The 27,078-nt window shown below is 41.6% G+C and overlaps 1 protein-coding gene and 1 pseudogene across 1 annotated transcript; both read right to left on the minus strand.

Annotated features, from left to right (window-relative positions):
* Positions 1 to 6,621: 6,621 nt before the first annotated feature.
* On the minus strand, positions 6,622 to 11,720 carry LOC127028601 (molybdopterin synthase catalytic subunit-like). Its single transcript, XM_050914323.1, is given in 6 exon segments — positions 6,622 to 6,688; positions 7,287 to 7,303; positions 9,064 to 9,187; positions 10,641 to 10,686; positions 10,689 to 10,790; positions 11,600 to 11,720. Coding segments are annotated over 6 exon segments (477 nt in total).
* A 1,166-nt stretch (positions 11,721 to 12,886) lies between these two features.
* On the minus strand, positions 12,887 to 22,399 carry LOC127028606 (molybdopterin synthase sulfur carrier subunit-like; annotated as a pseudogene).
* Positions 22,400 to 27,078: the final 4,679 nt, after the last annotated feature.

Below are 27,078 nucleotides of genomic sequence, written 5' to 3' on the forward strand. Positions count from 1 at the left end.
ATACCAAAGATTAGCAAGTAACAATACGTGCTAAAAGGGCAAGATGTTCCTCAATATCGGTATTGTACCCCCTGGCTCTGCTGACTGAATTACAAAATGAGCCAAACCTGGAGAAGTCCTTCGTAACTAGGGGAAAGGTGAAAGCGGCAGGGGGAAGCACGATCACCGACTCAATTCAAGACCAAAGAAACTTGCCCCCCCACACCCATAAGGAGCATGTGTGCTAATCTACATTGCAAGCAGAGTTAATTTAAATATGACTGACCAGTAATGAATGAAATGTTTATCACTAGCCAATGAGTGTAAACTTAGGCGTGTTTTTACTAATTGTTGCTAATTAGATAACTGGATATAAACCCTGTAATTTTTGTATGCAGCATGCATGTTAGATGGAATGATCCCCCGTGCATCCAGCGCTGTAATAAAAGAATGCCCGCTTCTTAATGCTACATTGGTGTTAAGAGGTTTATTCCTGATTTTGGTGACACTACTCTGATTTGATTGGTAATAAATTAAATTGATTTCTTTTTCCCCAAGTCGAGTCTGTTTTGCCTGTGACCATAATTGGTGAGTAATCCCTCCCTGGCCTTGTCTTGACTCACGAGCCTTTCATTGTATTTTCTCCTCCCCGTCCTGCCGGGGAGGGGAGGAGTGAGCGAGTGGCCACATGGTGCTTAGTTGCTGGCTGGGCCTAAACCATGACAGTGACCAAAACAATTATTTAAAAAGTAAAAAAAAAAAAAAAAAAAAAGTAGTAATTGCATAAATCTAAAGAATAAGCTCCTGATTTGTAATTACGAACCCTGAGGGCAAATGCTCTGACAATAAAGATAAAAATTTGTCTGCCTCAATTCTTGTATAAACTTATGAGGAAGAAAACAAACCCTACACCTGTACATGTGGGAAGCTCCTACGTAACTAGGGTCATGCACTCCAGGCTAGAGGGAGAATTTCACAACAGAGCAGATGGCAGCATCTTTCATTTCTGGTGCTGCTTGCAAGGAAATTTAGGCATTCAACCAGATTTCCTTCTTCCACCTTAGGTGGGAGGTACAGGTCAATATCTGACATCCAATTTCTTGGGGGGGTTTAACAGTTTATCAATTAGGCAGCAATGATTCAATTTACTGGTCTTCACTGGGTTTTATTTTGTCCCAGACAACAGGATTTTCCTCCCAGCCTGGACATAATACTTTTCCCAAAATAAAGGGAAGGCATAGCAATGGGTAAGGTTTTGTATTCTAACTACTTCAAGTTACTGGTTTTATTTTTCTTTTACAATTAATACTTAAATGGCTAATTCAGTTTTTGTAATGGGTGAGTTTATTGCACTTTTAAGTTGGCACAGCTGCAACTAATGCTGGAAATATGTATATTTTGTATTATGCACAAAGGCTTTTTTTGTTTTAGTTTTTTAAAACAGCATGTTACAGGTGAAATAATATTCTGAAGTGTTGAGCTTCAGCATGTGCTTCTGTTTGTGCTTGCAGCAAGAGAAGTCAGGAATACCTTCAGCAAACTCAAGTTATATATGATTCTAGACTTAAATCTAGCTGCTGACTTCTTGAAGTACTAGAATCCAAACTCAGAGTTAGTTTCATATGAGCCTATGTGTAGTTTTGGGATGTACAAGAGAGTTTATAATCAAACTGACTTCTGAAAGCTAGCATGTAAGCTCTATGGGAGCAGGGACTGTATCTGTGGTGCCTAACTGAGGGCCTAACAGCATTACTACAATAAAAACAAGAATACTGCTGACCATGGCATTTATTTTTAAACAGCACCCTAAAGAGAGGAAATGCTACTGAAAAAGCACTATATAAAATGGGGCCAAATATGTCTTTGTTCCAGTAGCACACAGTGAAAACCCTAAGGGGATGACTCTGCTAGGTATACAAAGAAGCTGCACTTAAAATCTTGTAGGTCATAGTTATGAGTAGAACACTACCAGTAAGCTATATTGTAGTATAAGTCAGTTCACATTAGTGCAAAATATCTATTTGGATAGCTCTGAGTGCAGTTATGTTGGTGTTAAAATCTTACCACAGTCAGGCCTTCCTCTAAACATGAGGTTATCTTCACTGGCATTTAAAATTACACCATATTCTGCCAGCCCTATGCCCTGCACTTTATATTATGTACAGAACTGGTTGGCAGCAGCATCTCCTGACACCAGCTCTAGCTATTCCCCACCATGTGTTGGAAAACCGAATGCAATATTTCAGCAGGAGCACAGTGGGGGAGGAAGAAGGGGAGGAACTTGGCTGTGAATAGGAAGACAGTCATGGCAGTAACTGCCACCTGAAAACTAGCCACTTTCACAGAGCTTCCTCTTTTTTTTTTTCTTTCAACTCCTCCATATTTTAACAGTGGTACATAAAGTTTCAGGCTACCAACTTTAACACTTCTATAATACAGAATCAGATGACCCTAATCTTAAGGCACGAAACTCCATCTTTCACCAAGTCTCAGTGTTCTGCAGAATTGAAAGACAGATTCCTTATATCCTGACTTGTGTGTATTACCCTTTATATCCAAAACTGAGGCGCAACAAAAGTTTGCATATTAAAGACCAAAGAGAAGGAAGGTATGAAAATGCATCTCAAAATCCATAGCTAATTGCCTCAACTTTTTATTGCCTTTAAAGGTAATAAAGTGTACATAATTTTCACAGCCTCAGAAAATTTGAGTTCTATCTTTTAAATCAACCTTTCTGCCCTCATTTATGATCAATTATTCATAGGCAATCACCGGCTTTGGTGTGCTAGCAGTTTTTAAAATGTATTTGCCTCTTTCTCTTAAAGCAGTAGAAATGGAACATTTAAAACAGAACTGCTATAAAGATACATCAGGATGCTAATTTTTGTAACACTTGATAAGATCAAATTGCATGGTTGGTTTGTTTTTTTTTAAAAACAGGCCTATGGTATTAAAAAAAAAAAACCAAAACCCTGCTGATTTAGTCATCAGCCTATTCTTAACTCTCTTTCTTCAAGTACCTCCAAAGGACACTTAATGGAAGAGTTCAAGATTGAGTTTTCAGAGCTTTGGGGGGGTGGTTAGCATTGTCTGCTTTCATTACATTTCATTAATAATTAGTTTTAGCAGTTTCCTCTTTCTAATGTTTTTGATGGAGCAAATGAATGCGTTAGTCTATAAAACTACAAATTCCTTGAACAGCTACAGGAAAAAGTGAGCTGAGAGAAAAGCCAAAAAATCTAGTTTAAAGTTGAGCAATGTAAAAGCTTCATTCCTGAGTGCAACTGTAGCAGTTTCATGAGTGACAGCCGAAGCCAGCACCTGTATTTCCCACCACAGCCAGCACCTGGGCAAGCCAGGCAGGCTGGGAGCCGCTCCTCCCACACAGCCGTCTCTCGGCTTCCATCTCCTGGGTAGGCTCCTTATAACACAATCCCCCCCGCCAGTTTATTTCATGACAATCTTCCATCAGTTACTGTTTTCATAGTATGCATCAGGCTGAGCTTCTCTTGAGAACAGAATGAAAGATTTTGAGCCAGAAAACTCTTAAGCAATGCTGATATATGGACATTCTGCCAGACAAAGGGATCAGTGTATTCAAATATTGCCAGCCAAGACCAAGACATCTTTTCAGAAGGACAAATTCTCACTCTGAAGACATGCGCTTCCCTCCCACAAACACCACTCATCTCTACTCAAGTCACATGTTTACCCTCTGGTCTGCAGCATCTGTTCCTGGGAACATCTGTCTGTACCTGGAGCCACCACCTCTGCAGCACACTGTGACGCAGCTGGAAGAGCCACAGAGGGGTGGGATTAACCTCCCAAGGTTAATAGCCAAGGCAGAGAAATAGCTGGACTCATCCCAGAAAGCTAGGACTGCACTGTATATTGATCTGCAGCTGCCTATCATCCCACTCATGGACCTCACCATAACACAAGGTAGTCCTCATCCAGCAGCCTATTCCTGTGTGTGTAGAAACCAGGACATGTGCAGCCACATCGTTCCTTGACATGCAGTCAGACGCAGCTGGGATTCATCCCCTGGCCTGGAAATTTGGAAGCACTTCTAGACGTAGCCTTAGGCAGCTATCTTAGAACAGAGTGATTTGCCCTCTTAAGATAATATCTCCCTAGCAGAGAGGGTAGCCCTACAGAGGGAGCTGGAACACCGAGCTCGGAGTATGGACTTAAATTTCAGTGAGATACATTTTACCTCTAATTATGCACATCATCCCTCCTAGGGGCTTTTCCATTTTGCTTTTAGATGCCAGCTGAAGAACCCAAAGTTACACAATACTGATACATCATTGTTCCAGAACAAAACAGTACTTGCCTCATGCACAGCTAGGGACACAAAATGACATTTCATTGTTTTGACCATGGCAGCGTACACACATTGTAACACTCAGCTGTGACTCAGTACATCATCTCTTCCATTCATTGTTCCTGGTCACTGTGGGGAAGTACACAATTATTTTTTCTTCTTTTCTGCACCCTCCTTCCCATCTGCATTGCTGATGGGGAAGGTGCACTTAAGGTCACCCTGGAGAAATCTTCCAGGAGACTGCAGCACTAGAGAGGCACTAGTGCAACACAGTGAATCCACAGGAATTGCCCCTGATCATAGGGCATCAAATACAATTTAACTGTTCTAAATACCACTAGTTTTCTGTATCGAAGCATAGCACCAGTATGCAAGCACTGCATAGGTTTTACTTCATTCATAAACCATCCACCACAAGGCAAATTAGGCATTTATTTTTGTGAAATTAATACACTAATTAGTTGCATGGTAACAGCAAACATGAACATGGAAAAATGAACACCAAAAATGGGAAAGTTTGCATATTAGTTTTCTTTTTTTCTCTAAAAAAAAAAAAAAAAGAATTATTTGACAGAGGAAGTGATCTGTACTCGGGATTCTGTACAATTCCCAGTAAAAATGACATTCAAATAGTAGAGGGCTTCTCTCCAACCTCCAAAGCAAAGGAAAATTCAACCTTGAACTTGCTCAGTTCTGCCTAGATAACAGGGCCCGCATGGTTTGGAGGCTGCATATGTGTATGCACACAAGGAGCAGCTGCTGTCCTGCAGAGCAAGGACTTGCTCACTTCCATTGAGGAAAGTGCATCAGTAAGCTAATAAGCACAGTTTAACCATGCTTCTTCTTGAAGTTGTGTGTTTCACTGGGTTTTACTTAAGCTGGATACAGTAACCATCACTAAGTATTAAAACTGATTGAGATCACTGGGAAAAAAGATCATTGCCTAATTTTCTGGTTTTATTTTGTGCAGCTAGCAGCTGTTTGTAGATTTTTTACTGCAGACACAATGAAATGGATTATACAGCTGAGGCTTAAGTGTTGTGTGATGTAATGATATATAAGCTTGAGCAAATAATTTTACTTCTCTTTACCTCATTTCCCTTCTTTTATATCTACCTTGTCTACATTGATAACAAGCACTAGATAAAATTGCCTCTCAGCATGAGTAAAAATGCCATACACAATGGGACTTTGAACTTTTAGCACCTAAACACTATCATAGCACAGAACAATAATATAAATAAAGTTATCTTACTCAGATGAGCAGCCCATTGTTTCCAGTGGAAGCACAGGCATACTATGTCAGTCTTTTTCTCTTTAACTAGGTTTCAAAACAGTAACAAGAGAAAAACTGTATTAAAATCATAAATGCAAATATAAATACATATATAAACTGCAAAAAGTTCAATAGATGCACTTTCCTTTGGAAAAACTAATCCATTTTGATGACTTTGAATCCTAACCTGTCTAAAGTCAAACTACTAAAACTAATTAAACTTATTCTTATAGTTGCCTTTTTGTAATAATAGCTGGCTTTTTTTTCCTGCAGCACCATACAATTACACAACCAAAAAAGCTCCTTCAATATTAATCATGTCTAGACATCATTAAGTAGTTACAGGTTTGCATGTTATTGCTAATCCAAGTTTGTTGCTGGTAGAGTATTAGATCTAACTTTGAATCAAGGTCTGTCCATATTTTTTTAATGTAATGGACTTGTAATATCAGCTGCACAGTAAAAATGTTTCTGTGAGACACAGCTACTGGAAAGTAACCACTAATAAAAAGTTAATAACTCTGGGGTATAGTTTATATTTTCTTCTTTGTCTGTACCAAAATGTTTAATCTACTTCAAGTAGCTTTCATGTTACAAGAATGTAAAAATAGCATAAAGCTTGCAAACTAATTCTGCATTTATATAAAATTAAACTCAGGATTTTAAGATTAAAAAAAAAATCCAATTGTCCTGTTGTGACCTCCCATGCAGACAATGAACACAGACTACCAATGTAAAGGCATTAAAGCAGTATATATCACAGAGGACTAAATACCTTGCAACCAAGAATTTTAGGGAAGATTGTTTTAAAAACTGACTCCATATTAAAAAGCACAAAAAGATGATTTCAAAGGAGAGTCAAGAACACTTAAAAACCCTACTTATTACTCATTCATTTCATTCAGTCCTAATTAAATTGTTCAGATTGAAATGTCTATTACAACTGCTTAAAAACATATAGATTCTCTGTAAAAACAACTCAAAGCTAAATCACTACGCTCATTAGGAACAGTAACACTTTATTTTAAAAAGAGCACAGTTATTTTTCTGAATCTGCCCAAAAGCATTCCTTGTTTTCTTTCCAAGAATATTCGTCCTCAAATCTCCTGGAAATATAAACAAAGAATGGGAAATATTGCGGGAGTCTGCTACATACAGCCACAAGCCAGGCCAAACAACTCAACAGCCATCCTGCTGTTATTTACTGATCACAACAGGACTACACAGCACTTAGCTGGCAAACAGAAAAGAGGACAGCATCCTTAGAACATACTGACTTACATATGGGCAGATCCTGAACCTTGGGCTGAACCCCATTAAATTTAAAAGGGCCCATCTATGCTGAAGTCACTTCAGGAAAGAGATCTAGAAGAAATGATGTAAAAGCTGTAGAGTACACAGCACTCGTGTCTGAAACACTGCCCTTTTTACATGTTGCCATGTTAACCTATTGTACCATCGTATTTAGGAATGAGAGTATTTAAGCGTATATAAAACGTTGATATTAAAAAAATAAAAATTACAACAATACCCAAAATACAGTAAGTACTACATCTTCAGGACAGATTGGACTACCCAGCAGCAGTCCAGTCCTAAGCAGCAAATTCAGCAGGGCCCCTGATTATTCTTTCTGAGACCACAGAACTCCAGTCTCCTGAAAGAGTTGTCAGAAAAGTGGAGCAATGCGGAGAACATCACTGTTACCACATGCCAAGTTTTGCCTGGGAGAGAAGGCAGAGGCAATGCTCATTACTTGCACGCAACACTGTTGTTATGCAATGAGACTCTTTCTAGACCCGGGCTGGTATCTCCACACATTGTTGTGTGCCCATACTAGCTTTGGGACCTCTGCACATCCCTTCATTGTGTGCTGTTGCTTAATGCTTTGTGCTTTCTCAAGGCCACAGGGATGAGGGGAAAACAGAAAGACAAGAAATGCCACTTTTACTTGCAAACTGCAATGCTGTCCAAAGCAGAGCTGACTCAAGGCTCTTCCACAAGCCTGTGCAGAACTGAATTTTTGCCACCCAAAAGAGGAGAGATCAGGGCTCCTTCAGGATGGAGTTAACCCAGGATGCAGTTAAGAGGAAAAGGAGCTGGATGGTACAGGCAAGGGAGGGCCTCCCAGGTGCCCTACCTGCCACAGATGGGCCTGGCTGCATTAGAGGAAACTCACTGGTGCTAGACATTGGCATCGCATCAGGAGCAACTGCTGCCCGTAATGCTTCAGCTCCTTCCCTTAAGAGCAGCAGCAGCCTCCAGCCCAGACGTCTAAGGCTCTGGTACAGGCCTAGAACCAAATTTGTCCCAATGTGGTGGGTTGACCCTGGCTGGATGCCAGGTGCCCACCAAAGCCGCTCTATCACTCCCCCTCCTCAACTGGACAGGGGAGAGAAAATAAAACGAAAGGCTCGTGGGTCAAGATAAGGACAGGGAGATCACTCACCAATTACTGTCATGGGCAAAACAGACTCAACTCGGGGAAAAATTAGTTTAATTTATTACTAGTCAAATCAGAGCAGGATAATGAGAAATAAAACCAAATCTTAAAAACACCTTCCCCCCACCCCTCCCTTCTTCCTGGGCTTAACTTTACTCCTGATTTTTCTCTACCTCCTCCCTCCCTGAGCGGCGCAGGGGGATGGGAAAGGGGGGGGGGGGGGTGGGTCAGTTCATCACATGGTGTTTCTGCTGCTCCTTCCTCCTCAGGGGGAGGACTCCTCACACTCTTCCCCTGCTCCAGCATGGGGTCCCTCCCACGGGAGACAGTCCTCCACGAACTTCTCCAACGTGAGTCCTTCCCATGGGCTACAGTTCTTCACAAACTGCTCCAGCATGGGTCCCTTCCACAGGGTGCAGTCCTTCAGGAACAGACTGCTCCAGCGTGGGTCCCCCGCGGGGTCACAAGTCCTGCCAGCAAACCTGCTTCAGTGTGGGCTCCTCTCTCCACGGGTCCACAGGTCCTGCCAGGAGCCTGCTCCAGCGCGGGCTTCCCACAGGGTCACAGCCTCCTTTGGGTGCATCCACCTGCTCCGGCGTGGGGTCCTCCATGGGCTGCAGGTGGATATCTGCTCCACCGTGGACCTCCATGGGCTGCAGGGGGACAGCCTGCCTCACCATGGTCTTCACCAGGGGCTGCAGGGGAATCTCTGCTCTGGCGCCTGGAGCACCTCCTCCCCCTCCTTCTTCCCTGACCTTGGTGTCTGTGGAGTTGTTCCTCTCACATATTCTCACTCCTCTCTCCCTCTGCAACTGCTACTCCCCTGTAACTTCTTTTCCCTTTCTTAAATATGTTATCACAGAGGCGCTACCACTGTTGCTGATTGGCTTGGCCTTGGCCAGCGGCGGGTCTGTCTTGGAACCCGCTGGCATTAACTTTATTGGACATAGGGGAAGCTTCTAGCAGCTTCTCACAGAAGCCACCCCTGTAGCCCCCCGCTACCAAAACCTTGCCATGCAAACCCAATACACCCAAACATACCTTTTTCCATATTGGGATGGATGCTTTTAAGGTGTTGATGCAGTACATTACAGCTTCAAGGGATTCTGCTCTGTGTGGAGAGGAGACTACAATAATTACACTTGCTTCAGTTATTGGAACCACACTAGGGAGAGAAGAGGAACAACAGCAGCTTTAGCTAATGCTTAACATCAAGAGCACCCAAAAGTTGTGGCCATGTCACATCAATATTCTGGCCACACGCTCTCCTGACTCATTCATACTGAGCAAGTGTCAAGCCATGTCCAAAAGATTATACACTTTTTAAAAGAAAGAAAACCACAACCAAAATCAGTACCAGATGTGAGAATTCCATGCTTTAGAATAAATAAACCCATCAGCCATAGGCTTTTTTCTTCTATTCTTTTTTTTTTTTTTAAATAAAGTCTATGGAATTAAGAGGAAAAAATTGCTAACTTGCAACAATGCATAGGAAACTCACTGGAAGCTGGCTTAATAACGAACAATAACAAGTCAGGAATGGCCGGTTCTTAACTGAAAACCTGAGAAGTCATCTCAGTTTGCACAAGAATTTGTGAAAGAAGAAATTAAGTGCCTCAAACTATGCAGATTTTGCAATGAAACTTAAATTTTGACAAATTCTGATTTCAAATTATGAAGTTTTTCCAGTTTGGTGTGTTGTTTTTTTCCAAACTTAGTTAATAGAAGTAGCACAAGTTTTTGTTTTGCTCCTCACAAGGGTAGTATTCCCAAAAGCTGCCTCCCAACCCTCCCTCTATAGTAAGACTCCTCTGGCAAACAGCTCAGAGGAAAAATCTAAGCTTAAATGCTTTGAGCTGTCCTTGAGAGAATTGCTCTCTCTGTTGACTATAGAGGAAATCTAAGGAAACTACCCCTTAGAGGCTAATATTACCCTTTGCGATCACCTCCTAAGTTCCTTCTGCTGAGAGAAAAGGAAACAAGCATTTGCAACACACTCTGCAAATCCTGCTAGTTTCAGTGAGAAATCTGATGAACAGTGAAGGCTCAAGAGTGTCAGACACTAGTATTCCATGTTTTAAACCCACCAGAAAATGCTTATCCAAGACTCAAGGAACAACAGGAGGTTCTCCTACAAGCATGGCTAGCAATTACCATGCCTCTCCCCCTCCCCATAGTCTAAGCTTTTAGGTTCCCTATGGCATAATTTGACTTAAACCTGACAATAAGAAACCAACATTCTGTGGCACCTCAATGGAAGAAGGAAGAAAAAACAAAGTGGTGCCAACTTCATGTCTTTTAAAAAAAGCAAAAAACCAACAGCATCCCCTTCCCAGCAATGAGATCTCAATCCCTTCTCCACACTTTCAAACCATCACACCAGCATCAAGGTTCCTGCAGTCTAAATATGAATTCCAGCAAACACTACCAAAACATACATTTTGAAAAAGACTATTTCTGAAACTTAGCTGTGCAGCGAGAGCTTGATCCTGCAACCAGCTTTACTGCATTACAGTTTATATAGACTCCTGCACATCCTGCAACTATGTAAGCACAACCATGTACCAGACAAGGATTAATATTCCACTTGCAGAAGGATGTGGTCTGGCCATACATACCCAAGTCTATGGTGCACTGCAATATGTTTGACTGATGGCCATTTCTAACATCTCTGCAGATTTTCTTTATTTCGGTCTCTGCCATTGAAGTATACACTTCATACTCTAAATAAATCACTTTTTTCCCTTCAAAATTATTTTTCGTAGTACCTAAACACAAATAAGTTATCAACCAAAAGCATCAATAAATATTGAGTAAAACCCAGGATCTCCCACTATGGCCAAGGTCAGCACTGTGCAAACATAAGTGACCTCCCCTAATCATGGCTGTGTAAAGAGATTCTTTGAACAAGAGAAATCTATAATATACAAGGAAGAATTTAGTCTACAGATTACACAAGTCTGCAATCTGTAATGCCCAAGGCTGGGACATCTTCTGTGGTAACTGCTAAGGTGCTATTATTGCATTTGCCCATGCAACATTTAAGTACTCAGTATTTAGGAGCCCAGTGGCACTAAGGTTTGAGCATAAAAGGGTTTCAAGATCTGTACCATGTACATTAAGCAACAGGACAGAGCCATCAGCCTTGACCTTCACCACCCCATGGGTAAAACAGTACTTTGCTTTCAACCAAGATCTGAGTTGCAACAGCTTTCATACAGGTGTGGACCTGTGGTTTGCATAGCCACAACATCCCACTTCCCACCTTGAATAAGCTGTGTCCAAGGGGATGGGAGAATAGCTCCCAAGCAGTCCTGTACTCCAGAGCTGCTGTTCTGTTCAGCCCTAGGATAGCCACACCAGCAGGGAAGCTTCTCACCACTTTGTCCCAATGCAACTGTTTAAGAGCTGCCATGGTCTTGTTCTAAATAATTCAGAATGTGTTTTCTAAGTGTCTTGGGTTCGGTCCAGGAATTTATTTATTTGAGAAGCATGAGTTTGGGGTGTGGACAATCTAGGTTCCATTTATTAGACTATTAACACACCCAGAGATCCAGCTCAGAAACATTAAACTCACCAATGAACAGAGACACTGCCCCACAGTATGGTGAAATGACCAGCTCTGACACTTCATCTACAGAGAGCTTTTCAGACTTGAGCTGGATAAAATCTTTTGGCAGATCTTCGCTTACACCCATAGCTCACTAGAAAGGCTGAAACCAGACTCTGTTGTTGGTTTTGGCGATACTAGCATTTGCCAACTGCCTTTTATTCAGTGCTGATGCCCCAATTTATTCAGAAAACATGCACCATCTACTTACCCCAAGAGACCAGTCTCCATGGCAAATTCACTTCTCAGCAGACTTGCTGAGAGAATATTAACTGCAAATATCAAGTGATGACCTGGTTTTTAATGCATACAGGTTCCTTCCTGGTAGGAAAGTCTGGTCCAGTAGGATGAAACTAGGACTAGTGTGAGGCCCCAGTTTAACAGTACAATCAACCAGCATGGACCACTGTGCTAGTAAATCTGTGGTAAAATTGTCAGCCCCTCCTCCCTATCTTATCCTGAAATCAAACACAGTTTAAAACAGAGATTTCTGATAAACACAGATTAGGGTTCTAATCCTAAAGTTTAATATGCTCTCCAGGACATTCAGGTCCTCATACTATTAGTCTGTTTCAGTGACACAGGAGACACTTCTAATTTCTCTGAGTAGAAACCAGTCATCAGTTCATCTAAGAATGAGGAGGAAAAGAAGTATTTTGAGCAGCAGCAATGGAACAAGCTGCAGTAAATACATGCATTGGCACTTGAAAGCATGTAAAGAAATGAAGCTAGTCTAAGGACACCTGTTCCTTTGACAGCAACAAAAAAAATTTTTTTTTTTTTTTTTTTAAGCAGCAGTCAATTCTTTTTCTGTATCATCTTTTCTGTATCATCTTTTCTGTTAAAAAGTGGCAGGAGGTTTTTCATTATTATCTTATTTAGACAAGCTGGATATCTACTGACAGCCAGAAACAACTACTAAAGAATAACAAGACCTAAAACCCAAATTCAAAACAATGCCGGACCTCTCTGGCAATTTTCTTCCATTTACTACATATGTGTTAATCATTTATTGGTGCACCAGCTTATAGTTTTTGGTCAGCACAATGGTTCTCTCCAGCAGGAAACACAAGTTATGCTCTCTCAAAAGAGTACTGGGGGTGGAGGGAAAGAATTGCAATCACATCTCTGAACCTAAACAAAAAAAAGATTATAGGAAGATTATACAGAATCCATGAGATATTTTAGCACAGGATGACACTCCATAGGAAACTAAGCAAGAAGTGATACCTACCTAACAGAGCTTGGACAGATTCAGCCTCCACTAATTGGTGGGATGATGGCAACCTTGTCTCCAGGCCGCAGGACCAGGAGCTAATCTCCAAGAAGCACATACTCCTGCTGAACAGCAAAAAACACTTGATCCCAGATGACAACAAGCCTGAGGGGGATTGGCAAGAGCACAAATAGGTTTCTAAATAGAGTGCATTTAACCATGAGATTTCACTAAACAACAAACTGGTGCACAGTCTAGGGCAGCTGAGGTAAATACCACTGAGACTTACGCAACTCTGCTTCCAATATACTTTCAAAAATATGACAAACACCCACCTCCTACTCTTGGATTTTCTTGTTGCAGCTAAGGAGAAACCAACTCACTATAATTTTCAGAAGTCAGGAACTGGATTTGTCATAGGCCTTTATAAACTACATTAGAACCAACCAATGTATACCAGACCCACTTTAAAAGCTTCTAACAAAGAAGTAGGTAACTCAAGAGGATACCAACTATCCGATTTGAGATTAGAAGGAAATGTTCCCCTGATTCAGTCTGGCTGGACTGGACAGCAATTTTCTTACACAGCAAGAAGTGTCGTGGGATGCTGTTCGTGAGATCTCATGAAGATTTGGTGGTCAAAGAGTTGCTCTTGTTGTGTAACCTCACAGTTTATGAGGCTTTGGGTCTTTTGTACTTAACAGGTCTGAAATTTGCTATTGATAAGGAGTGGCAACAGAGCTAAGAGAGCAGATATGGTTTTCTGGCAGACCTTCTATATATTTTTTGGTCTTCACATCTGTGAGATGTTGTTGTGAGAGTCCACAGCTCTGGATACCATGAGGCAGGGAGTCGCTTTCATGACTAAGTGCAATCACACAGTGAGTATGAGGGCAACACCAGTAAGACAGCAGAAAAAGAATGTCAACATTTTACTTTAGAAGATGCAGGCGTGATAACTGTTATTGTTTGAGACTACAAAATCTGGCACAGACAGCAGAGAGCTGTATTGCCTAGAAACAAGCAAGCACGCCAAAAGGGTACAAGTAAAAATCATCTTATTTCCTACCAGCCAGATGGACAAAAGCAGGCAAGGCACAGGCTGAGCAAAACACAGTAGCACTGACTCAGAGGGCAGACTGAAGGGAGGGACTGTATGAAAGTAAAGCAAGCAACTGAGGAAATGAGCACAACTATGGAACTGAAGTGCCCATTAGAAGGATGGTTTCTAATTAATGTCACTTACAAGTTAATTCATTGGGGAAAATGGGTGGAACAGAAGAGCATTGTCAAGTATGCTCAAGCTGCAGTTTGAATATTCATTAGCAATGTGAATAGAAGTCTGTGGTCAGTGCCCTACAATTATGTTGAGTTTTTCCAGAAAAGCTAGGAACAGAAGCATTTTCCAATGCGGCCGCTGTGAAGTAACTGCACATACAATATGTACTGCTCCAAGTCATCATTCATAAAAGGACAAAATTGACAAACTATGGCAAAGTAACCAAAGGTGCTGCTGCTTCTGACACCGAGTAATAGGCTGCAAAGTAAAATACACTCATTTCTTACTGCTTCTGTAGTGGGTTGACCCTGGCCAGATGCCAGGTGCCCACCAAAGCCGCTCTATCACTCCCCCTCCTCAGCTGGACAGGGGAGGGAAAATAAAACGAAAGGCTCGTGGGTCAAGATAAGGACAGGGAGATCACTCAGCAATTACTGTCATGGGCAAAACAGACTCGACCTGGGGAAAAATTAGTTTAATTTACTGCTAGTCAAATTAGAGCAGGATAATGAGAAATAAAAACTAAACATTAAAACACCTTCCCCCCACCCATCCCTTCTTCCCGGGCTTAACTTTACTCCTGATTTTCTCTACCTCCTCCCCCCTGAGCAGCACAGGGGGATGGGGAAGGGGGGTTTGGGTCAGTTCATCACACGTTGTCTCTGCCGCTCCTTCCTCCTCAGGGGGAGGACTCCTCACACTCTTCCCCTGCTCCAGCATGGGGTCCCTCCCACGGGAGACAGTCCTCCACGAACTTCTCCAATGTGAGTCCTTCCCATGGGCTACAGTTCTTCACAAACTGCTCCAGCATGGGTCCCTTCCACAGGGTGCAGTCCTTCAGGAACAGACTGCTCCAGCGTGGGTCCCCCGCGGGGTCACAAGTCCTGCCAGCAAACCTGCTTCAGCGTGGGCTCCTCTCTCCACGGGGCCACGGGTCCACAGGTCCTACCAGGAGCCTGCTCCAGCGCGGGCTTCCCATGGGGTCACAGCCTCCTTCGGGCATCCGCCTGCTCCGGCGTGGGGTCCTCCACGGGCTGCAGGTGGATATCTGCTCCACTGTGGACCTCCATGGGCTGCAGGGGGACAGCCTGCCTCACCATGGTCTTCACCACGGGCTGCAGGGGAATCTCTCTCTGCTCCGGTGCCTGGAGCACCTCCTCCCCCTCCTTCTTCACTGACCTTGGTGTCTGCGGAGTTGTTTCTCTCACATCTTCTCACTCCGCTCTCTCTGGCTGCAACTGCTACTCCCCTGTAACTTCTTTTGCCTTTCTTAAATATGTTATCACAGAGGCGCTACCACCGTTGCTGATTGGCTCGGCCTTGGCTAGCAGCGGGTCCATCTTGGAACCCGCTGGCATTAACTTTATCGGACATAGTGGAAGCTTCTAGCAGCTTCTCACAGAAGCCACCCCTGTAGCCCCCTGCTACCAAAACCTTGCCACACAAACCCAATACAGCTTCCTTCCCCAAAACACACTTGGTCTCATTCTGTGTGAGGAAAAGGCCCCTGGTCTAACATTTGGTTAGAGCTTCTCATTTGGAAACAGCTGCCATTGCTAAATAGTTGGGTTTTTTCATAGCCTTTGAGAGTAGATCTAATAAAGAAGGGTGGTGCCTTTAAGGAAGACTTCGGCACCAAAGTCCAAACTCCAGTGCATTCAGCGCTAAATCCTGAGGACCTCAATCTCTGTTATGCCTGCCTTTTTTTTTTTTTCTTTTTTCTTTTTTTCCAAACAGTGTTGCACCTTTGTCCATCAGACTCATTCTTGACAGGACTGAGCACATTCCCTCACCTGAGGGGGACCTTCTGCTAACACCCCCAAAGAGCACCAGTGCCGCAGGGGTCCTTACAGCACACACCTAGCACACTCTCAGGACCACACTCCCTATAAAACGCAACCAACAATGCTTTTTTTTCAAAGCAGAGGAGGTTGAAAGTGGCTGAGCCTATTTCCTATGTAAGGGTTGAGTGGCTGGAAGCCCATGGCAGGGCTTCAGTTCCCTTCTTGACCTGCCTTCCAGAGGGTGCCATAAGCTCAGACTAACGGCTAACAGTATAGTTAAAGATAAGTGATCAAAAACACCTGCACATTATCATGAATTTCTTATTTATTGCCCTGGCTGTACTAGATCCCTTCTTGAGACATCTCACATTCTCCACAGGTACTAACACAGCTCAGGTGTTCTGTTTTCACATGCAGTGGAGTTACCACACTGTGGCCCTCCTGGACAATGGGCCACATGTCTTAAACTACCCCTCATGTCCAACTTTTGGGTACGTTTATTGGACCTAGTCTTTCCTAGCGTATACATAAAGCTATAGCATTTGCAATTGGCCAAAACGCAAAACGCTCGCTGCAGGTTACAAGAACAAGGCAACTTCACTGTTTTTATGGTACCAAAGTACCAATACATGTTCCAGCTCAACTATAAACGCTGAATTTTTATTTCTTTACCAAAAAAAAACACCCCATGTTAAACTTTGTGCACCTCAGCAGTAACTTTCCCAAATACCTTGGATGAATCTTAACAATCTCCTCCCAGAGCTGCAGAGAGGTGATCTGCTGTGGCACCGAGGTCTCAGAGCACAGCCCCGTGCTCCTGGCAAAATATGGCACAGCGACCTGCTCGAGGAACAAACGCTGTTCAGGGGAGCAGGGGCCTACTGAAGAAAAACCGCTACTGCACATTAACTTCTCCAAAAATAACAAAACAAACGAAACCAAACCAGCACGAGGAAAAGCTTTCCCTAGCTTTTTTTTTTATGCCTACAAGCTCTGTCACATTCCTCATGCTCTGGTTGTCAGGAGGAGAGCCGGGGGAGGGGGATGTAAGCCAGCGTGGATTCGTGCCCCCCTCCGGCCATTCAGGCCTTGCCCACTGTGCCCACATGGCACTTCTGCCCGCCGACCGCCAGCACCCCGCCGAGGTACAGAGACGGAGGGAGCCCCGCCACCCCCCCTGGAGACCCGCCTCGCCTCTAACTGGAGCCCGCTCCCCATGGGTGCCGCCGAGCCGGGAACAGTGGCACCTACCTGGCAGCGCATGGAGCTGCGGTCCCTGGGCGGGCTGCCCTCCACCACAGGCTCCTGGCGGCGCCTGCGCCCGGACAAGAAGCGTCGGGCCCAGACCGGTCCCTGCAGCCTGGGCTGGGAGCGTGGCACAACCCCACTCCGGGGCTGTCAGGCCTGACTGGGCCGGGCCAGGCCGGGCCTAGCGGTGTGGCACAGCCTCACTCCGGGGCCCTTCCCCCTCCGTGAAACCAGGTGTTAAGCACGGGTGGATAATGGAGAACACTAGAGGATCTGCCAATCGGGCTGGCCCCGCCCAATCAGAACTTTTACGTACTGTAGAAGGGGATAAAGTCCCTGTGGTGCACGTAAAAAATATGCTAGGAAAAACAGTTTGGGTTACTCCTGCCTCAGGCAAAGGCAAACCCTTTCGTGGGATTGCTTTTGCTCAAGGACCTGGGTGCGCTTGGTGAGCAACTGCATTGTGCATCACTGGTTCTTTTTTTTCTTTTTTTTCCCCTCTTCTTTTTTTGTTATATTCCTTTTCATTATTATTATTATATTTCATTATTGTTAGTATTCTATTTTACTTTAGTTATTAAACTGTTCTTATCTCAACCCACGAGTTCTACATTCTTTCCCCAATTCTCCTCCCCATTCCACTGGGAGCAGGGAGGGAGTGAGGGAGCGGCTGCGCGGTGCTTAGCTGCTGGCTGGGGTTAAACCACGACACCAGTACATCGTGTCTTAATCCTCTGCTGCGAGGAACAAATGAGTTATTTTTTAAAACTGTATTCTTTTGTTTGTGAATGATTAACTACTGTTACAAATTGAACATGTGTTCAAGACAGCATGTGTCAAGTGAATAAAATGATTGTGGTTTTTTTTTTTCTCTGGGCTGTGTAATTTTGGATCTATACATCTTAAACGAAATAGATCACTTCTTTGACAAGGTGCATATGACCAAGCCAGTAACTAGCAAGTGGCTGGCACATTTTTCCAGTGCAAAAGATGTGCCACAGGTGTCTGTCCTTAGAGTCAAGTGGGTGAGTGCTGGGCTTAGCTGGAGTAAATTAGCCTCTCAGCCCAGAAAACAGTGAGCTCTCAAAGATTTATCCCTAGATTTAGGGTTGAATTTAGAGTTAGGTCCACTATGGAATAAGGAGAGAAGAGTTACTGCTAGTGAGTTTCTGGATTCTCTTTATTTGAGCTCCAACTAATGACTCACCTAAGCCAATTCTTGAGTATTTTTCAAAGGATGGGTCAGTCTTCAGCCCTGTGTTGTGTGACTTAAAGGCAGAATTTGGGCCTAGAAGGCACAGGAATAGAGTAGGATTTGTGACTCTGATAATCAATTAACTGTGTTCTAGAACCGATAAAAAGAGGTTAAAAGTTCTTAAGAAACCAAAGCAGGAATTAAGCTGAGGTGTAATATGAATGTCCAAAACAAAAACTCTCCCTAAATACTTCTTAATTCTGGAGGTCTTTTTTACCAGGAACACCAGCCTCAGAAACAGAGCTGTGACTACTATGCTGCTTAGTTTGCAAGAATGAGTTTTCTTCAGATTGCTATTTTATTGTTTGGCTTGTTTTGTGGATTTTTGGGAGAGTACAGGTACCTACGTAAAATGAAATGAGAGGAGAGATGTTCCTACAGCTCTGGAGAAGGTATGTTAGCTCTGTAGAGACTGGGATTTCAAAATCATCTCTTCTCTATGATTCCTATAGGCTAGCTCCACATGATTTTCCCTTAACATATTTTCTGGTTTGGATCCTTCTTTCGGGCACCATTTTCTTCTTGCAGCTTTTGGTTTGGAGTGTAATTGTGAGTAGCTGCAACATATAATGTCTAGTTCTAAGTGTTATTTATTGAGTCTAATATTTTGAATTAAATCTTGTCCTAAGCCATGGCCTTTGCTTTAGTTAACAAGTGTGTATGCATCCTCCCACACCCATATGTATATTAGCCTCTTAGATGATATTTCTTTTGGAGGTCTTTAATTTTAAAAGCTGTGATGAAGCCCTCCAAAGCAGACATTTCCTATTCCGCTTTCCAACCTTTCTTTGTTTTAATAATGTTTAATACTGAAAAAGTGCAAATCTTACTGTACAGAATTCCCTTACACCACCAAAATAGAACGTGGCTTAAGAGAAATTAAATTCTAATAATACCAAGGAGAGGCAAATGATGAGGAGCTGTTATTCCTATTAATTTATTTCTTGCCTGCCAGCAGCATACTTTGAACTTGAAGATCTAGCTTGAGTATACCCAGGCATTAAGCTTACAGTCTAAAAGGCACTGATTCTGCAGTGTGCTGTTGAATGGAGAGAACCACAGTAAAGTCAATGAAACTTAAGTAGGTACACTAGTCTGCTAGTCCTAAGCTATTTTTGTAATAACTTATTACAAGAATTGGTACAAAACATGACTGCATGTACTGGGAAAACCAAAGAGGAGTGAACTGGAGACATATTATTAATCTTTATTTCTTTTTACCAATGATTTATTTAATGTCACTGCAGCAAAAGTGACTCTTTAGGACTGCACAAGATTGTGATTGTCTAACCTCTAGTAGATTTTCTGTTTCCTTCTGTTTTCATTTTAGACCTTTTCTCAGGACTATTTGGTATAAATCATGAGTTACTGCTCTGAAGTTCAGATATATATTTAGGAAGTCTTCAGAGAACTTTTACTCCAGTTTTACTGTTGTGATGAATTTAGTTATGTTGGTGTTAGACCTGAGTGCATCTGTGTTTGTTACACACCGGAGATGTAGATATTGATGCATAACACTGTATTTAGAAGAATGGACACAATCCCTTTACTTCGAGCTTCCTGAAATAACCAGGGAAAATAAAAATGATCATGATCTGGAATAACCCTTCATTACCTGTTGCACCCTTCATTTGTCTTGGGTGACCAGCCAGATCTAAAGTCAGTTTAGCATTAACCTCCTGCTACTGAGTTCATTTAAAAGAAAAGAAAGCTGTTTGGAATAACCTACAAGGATCCAAAAGTGGGGTAGGTATAAGAGATATGTCACCATGAATTCCAGTCATTCCACTGAATTCAGGTCTGAATTTGGCCTCATGAATGTCAATGCTGGTAATAATCTGGAAAACATTTCCTTCCTGTTTTGGGAGGAGAGAGAACTGTTCCTTGAGTTTCCATGGTGGAAGAATGGGGAGAAAAAAGTGAAAATATTAATCTGTCTGAGGCACTATGACCTCTAGGATTCCTGTGTGTGAGGTATGTGTGGCTGTTTGACCAACGTCTTTAACATTCCCCTTGGCACTCTTTGAAATTGTCTATTACAAAACATATGGTGCAGTAGTTACTTTTTGAAGGGCTAGAAGAGCATGATCACATCTGGGATTAATTTTTAGGTCCCTAAACCAATAGATCACCCAGTTTTAAGAGGGCCTTCCAATATAAATGCATTGCACAATTACAGAGAAAGAATACACAGCTTTAAGGCAGAGTATAAGCAGTCTGGAACTATAATTCATAGGCACACAACTCTTTCTGTTCAACTGTCTCATTTACAGGCAAGTCTTTTCTACAAGAATTTCTTTTTATTTTCATTGAGCAACAGCAGTAAGTGAAATATGTAACTTCTTAAATGAGATTTTAAAAATCCATAAATTTTCTTTTTTTTTATGAAGTATTTTCCTTTTCTGTTGATGGATACAGTATTCCTAAAGAGATGACCTCTTTCATTTTCATACTGTCCTTTGCCCCAAAGGATAGCTAAAGGTTATATTAAACCAACATGCACACAGCATCATCCAAATAAAACTAGCTATGGAGTTTTGGATGATCATTAAGCAGTATAACACATGCTCTGAAGAATGATGGGAAAGGGCGTTAGGGTGTTTTACAGTGATGATGCTAAGGTAAAAACTGTTTCTGCAGTCTTTGATACCAAGGCAAAGCACAAGCTTTATCCCAAAGAACCTCGTATTTCAAAGTGCCTGGTACTGAACTACCTGGCTAATATTTGATCTGGATAATCTAAATACTTAAAATATCAAATGTGTTATCTGTCATTATGGAAAAAAATTGTAATGTCAAAAATGCATTACTTCCTGCAAATACCTCAAATTCTTTTAACAAAGTAGTTGTAAGGGCAAAGAATTTTGAATGCTATCAAATCTACAAGTCATGTCTCCCATATTATGTTTAAAAAGATACAATTTCTCTCTTGTCTCTAGTATTTCACTTGGCTTGTATGCTCTTCTGTCCTTCTTTTGTAAAGCACCTAGCACAGGGAGATATGGAACGCCTGCAGATAAATAATACAGTGTTATTTTATATTCCCAGATTAAATTGTTGGCCCTCTAATTATCATAATGTGTAAGAATTTGAAACATTGAACAAGGTAAGAAACATTTCACGATATGGATTTGCTGAAGCCAATGGAATTCCACAGGAGTTAAATCTGATCTGTGGGTGCCTGATGAAAATAAAACCAACCTCTTTACCCACCAGTTCAGAATCTGAGTTGAGGTAGAAACTTGTTATATCAGATTACACATTGCAGCTACTCTACTGTCCTGGTTTCGGCTAGGATAGAGTTAATTTTCTTCCTAGTAGCTGGTATAGTGCTGTGTTTTGGATTTAGTAGGAAAATAATGTTGATAACACACTGATGTTTTTAGTTGTTGCTAAGTAGTGTTTATCCTAAGTCAAGGATTTTTCAGCTTCTCATGCCCAGCCAGCAAGAAGGCTGGAGGGGCACAAGAAGTTGGGAGGGGACACAGCCAGGACAGCTGACCCAAACTGGCCAAAGGGATATTCCATACCATATGACATCATGCCCAGTATATAAACTGGGGGGAGTTGGCTGGGAGGGGGGGATTGCTGCTCGGGAACTAACTGGGCATTGGTCGGCGAGTGGTGAGCAATTGCATTGTGCATCACTTGTTTTGTATAGTCTAATTCTTTTAGTATTATTATTGTCATGTTATTATTATTATCATTATTTTCCTTCCTTTCTGTCCTATTAAATTGTCTTTATCTCAACCCACAAGGGTTTTTTTTTGATTCTCTCCCCCATCCCACTGGGTGGGGGGAGTGATCGAGTGGCTGTGTGGTGCTTAGTTGCCAGCTGGGGTTAAACCACAACATCTACCTATCAATTCTTTACAGTCATTGTAGCTGCTTTGCTCAGCTTGAACATTGAAGTTTTGCTGAAGTTTTTACAGTGTTTCAGATCAGTATTTTTACCTACTTCTGGAAGCGCACACAGCACAATCATGATAGGATATCCTGCAAATGGCAATCTAGCTTAGTTTTAGATTCTGATTGTATCGCATAGTTAATTCTTTCAATATCAGTGAAAGTATTCCAGGTTTTTTGCCTTCAATCTTTTCTTTACGCTTTAGATATAAAGGTTATATAGTTGATTCTGTAGAACACTGGGCTTGTATTTAAACATCCTGATTAATTCTACACCTAAAGTTTAGCGATTTTGAGTAATAGGGTCAAAAGTACATACACTTTTATAAGCACTCCAAAGAGACAGTGGCACAAGATGTTCTTCACAGATGAATCCTATTGCAGGCAATTAGACACTAGGGGTAGATCTGCATTGACCCTAGCCAGGGGGTTGGCTGCAGCTTGCACCACGCCATGTTCCCATACCTACCTCCTTGCCATCCTACGTAGGAGCCTTGCTGACAGTCTGCAGATGATCATCATCATACAGTCGATATATAAAACTGAATCAGTATTCTTATTGGAAGTGTTGTATGCTTTTCACTCGTCTGTTTCGCACATTTCCAGAAAAACATGGCTAGATCCTGACTGATAATGTCTTCCACTGAGGTTGATCAAACTGGAATTATTTCCACCAGCCTATATGCACTGTGCATATTCAGCTCTTCTCTGTGCTGGCTGACAACTAGAATGCTTTCTTTGTAAATAAGAAATGCATTTTTTCAAGAAAGATTATATTCTGTTGAAATTTTTCCAAACCCTGGAAAAAAGTTGTGTGATTAGTTCTGAAAGCCAGTCACTTGATAACTTTTACTTTTTAATGTGAATCAATAGTTTTTGTGAGGGAGATGATTGATAGATTGTGGCTGTGCAGTTAAGAATGAGTTGAGTTTTGTACTTCAAATTTACATTAAGAGCCATGCTATAACTAACATCCTGGCATCTAACTAGGAAATTCTGCTTACACCTAAGTAATATGGGATTGCCCACACTGCAAGGAAATAATGAAAGCCTGTCTTAAATAGTGTTCAAATTCTGTATGCAAAATCAAGACACTAAAGTTCCTATGGCTTTGTTTTGACTAAAAGTTTCATTTTCTTTTATATATAACAGCACACATATCCACATGAGGGCACCAGCTGACATCTTATTCTCAGACCAATGTGTAATCTGTTTGTGAAATGAACATCTCAATCAGTGGTCACTCCATCCTTATACTTACAGAGCTAGAGTAAAGATTGAACTGTTAAACGTGCCCAAATTTTGTTTTATTCTTTTTCGATTCTTAGGGCAGCAATATTTTTACTTTCCCAGCACTCTATATTCAACAGAAATCTTTTAATCACATAGAGATGTGGGGATGTTAAGTTTTTTAAAGAAATAAAATTAAAACCCTTTTTTTAACCTGGCTGCATAATGGAATGTAAGTGAGATCTCATTAAAATCAGTAAAGTTTATTATTTCTTAGCTTTGAAAGGAGAACAAAAATCCCAAGTTTTTAGCCTCATTTTTATTAAATCCACAGAAATATGCAGACAACACCCATTCCATTTGTAGAAGTTATACAATCTTTAAAAAAAGCAAAGAGCAATTACTGTCGCTCTACGCTGGGTTAGAGTGAGAATTCAGGACCAAGACTGTCCACTTCCTTTCCCCACCAAACTTGAAGAACATTCACCAACGTAAATACACTACAAGAGCAATTGCGTTTCCTCTCCCAGCTCCCAAAGTGTCAGGCAATCAAAACTGCAAAGGCATGACACTTTTTTTCAATTCACAAATGGAGTAAATAATTGGTTCAAATGGACCATTTCACAAACTGAATCCAAATGTGTTAACATGAAATTTGTGTAATACAAGCCATAAAGTCTCCTAAAAGGCTCCTGCTTTTACAGCGCTGTATTTGGAGTAATGCTATTCAATAATTAAAATGAAAATTAACAGAAAAAAAAAAATCTGTTTATTAAAAAGAATAATCCTTCCATTGTTGTCCCAAAAATCAGGATTCTTTTACCTGGTGTGCAAAAAAGCCGATTAACACACAGAGTCGAGATATTTGTTTATTTCATGTCTGCACAGAGATGGGTGCTAGGTGGTAACTCCACAAAGCTAGCACACCTGGTTAACACACGGTAAAGCATTTTATACCTTTCGAGCAACAGTTATCAGTATTTTTACAGTTTTGCTTAGTTACTCTCGTTCCTATTGGTTCTCGCAAGTCTCACCTCCACTTAAAGTTGCAGCGTCCTCTTTTTTACTGTGCATGTTCTGTGAGGAAGGGGCTTCTGTTGGTAGGGGGCTCTCCCTACCCGAGGGCGGGTTTTCTAGTATGTTAATTAGGATAGTTCACTCACAGTTCAAGTAGCTCTTTGGTTGCCCCTGTGCTTATCTTGGTATTTCTTTACCCACTGACTTATGGTGTCATCTTGTTTCTCTTCTCAAGGTCACACCTCGTTAACTAAGTAGCATCCTTTGTTTTTATTTCTCACATATCTCCAACAATTCCCCCCTTTGAGACTTAGATAAATAGTTCTTTATTTTAAATAAGTCTCACTTAGATATTTTCATTCTAAAACTTCAGTCTCTGGGAGATTTCAAAATTTTCCAAAACTGCTCATAGGTTCCTTCCCATTGACATATGTCTCGCTGGAATTTTTCCCTGTCCTTTATAGGGAAGTTTTCAAGTTTGAGGGATTTATCTCCCTCTGTCATGAGCATGCATACCCTGGGTGATTGCATTAGAGCAATTTGCTTCATCATGTACCAAACCTTAAAATACAGTATGATTATAAGCAGTAAACATGTTAGTGATAACAAGATCACAACAGGGTGTAGCATGAGATTAAGAATGCCTGTTGCCTTGGGTGACCATCCGAGGAGGGCTTCCCACCACCTATGTTCTCCATCTTTCTTCACCCGGTCCAAAACATGATGTATCTCTTCTGTGTCATGGTGAATGGTGATTAAAGTCTTTTGTCCCTCTTCTCGGGCACGTTCCAGCAACTGGCGTAGATCATTATGTTGCAAAAATTTTTTCACCAGCGTGAGATTCATCCCAATGGAAGTAAGCAATAGATCCTTAACTAAAGTATAATTGGATTGTAACAGCTGATGAGTCGTAACCGGAGCTGAATAGTTGAAATCATCATCCTATAATGTTAGTAAAGTTACAAATGCAAGTATTTGAGTGATTATTTATCCCGACAGTAATATTATCTATGACTATAAAATTACATAGAGTTCTTATACACACACATCCTTTCCCAATATATATAAGTACAGTTCCAGGGATTTCTTTTGGATGTATCTCAAAGTGACAAACATTGTGCTCAGTGTCAAGACAAATGTCTTGAGCTTTGATGGTATTACTTTTGCAAATAAATCCCTGTTGTCCCCGTACCACACGTGCATCAACTTCAACAGTCTGCCATCTGTTATTGTCTCGTTGGGCCCATACTCTAATGGATAGAGTACAGCCCCATTGTGATTTAATCCTAACGCGATGATCGGGTAGATGGTTTTTACTGATGCATTCTGTATGGTTACAACAAAGGCCGTGGCTTTGTTATGGATAGGATTGTGAGTGAAATTGCCCAGATACCACCATGACTGGAATTCTCTTTCAAATGCAGTTGCCTTTTCCCAGATTATTTCCTGAATTTCAGTAGGTAAGGTGCCATCTTCACCTTCTCTTACAATTGCTGCTATTGTATATTGCACCCACAGTTGAGCCTGGATACAACTAAGAGCTAGAGAAATATTATTTTGGGCTATACCAAGTGCATCTATGATTATTGGTGGTCCTTTTCATTAACCCTTTCCCACTGAGGCAATATATCAGACAACAGCCATTGATGAGTTCCTAAAGCTGACAGGGAGGATCGCAATGGATGTTCTAATTTTTTTAAATCATGTGTGGCTGTACTAAGTTTTTTTGCAAGTACTTCATATCTGTGCTGTTTAAGACTCTCAATCCTGTCCCTAGGATACCAGTTACATCTCTTTTTGCTCGATTTGGAAGGGTAAGAGACCACCCATGTAACCACGCTAACCATCCTGTATAGGATGCACTTATGAATAGTGAACAGGCTTGTTTAACTGCAGAGATATTAATCTGCATTGATAGCTCTACCTGTTTGAGGGACCATGATGGATTAAACAAGAGTCGTTGTTGTCCAACCCTTTTAATGACATATGGTCCAACTCTAGCTATCTGGGGGGTTATTTCCTTTAGTAATATCCTAATTACTTCCCTAGCCCCATTGTTGTGACAAGGGAAAGTCTCAGGCCATCCGGAAAACGTATCCACTAGAACAAGTAGATACTTACACTGTCCACATTTTGGTAATTCAGAGAAATCTATTTGCCAGTATTCCCTAGGGGTTATTCCTCTTTTTACATCACCTGCTGGCAGCTTTCTTTGTATTTTGGGATTATTTACACAACAAGTTTCATCTCTTTACTATTATATCTGCATTTGTCTGCATTTTTGGCCCTACAGCGTATCTCTCAACACCGCTTATCATAGCATCAGCTCCCATGTGAGTTTCTTCATGTAGCTTCTTGAGGCGAGCTTCCATCATTTTCTTTTAATTTCATCAAAACTACTCCGACACTCTGGAGTCCATTCTAACAACTTCCCACAAGGCCCTTTGTGGCTGCGTATAAGGGTTTTGTTTTAAGTCCGAAATTGGGGATCCATATCCAGCAGAATCTGGC

Source organism: Gymnogyps californianus, unplaced genomic scaffold (assembly GCF_018139145.2).
Source record: "Gymnogyps californianus isolate 813 unplaced genomic scaffold, ASM1813914v2 HiC_scaffold_36, whole genome shotgun sequence".
Taxonomy (NCBI): Eukaryota; Metazoa; Chordata; class Aves; order Accipitriformes; family Cathartidae; genus Gymnogyps; species Gymnogyps californianus.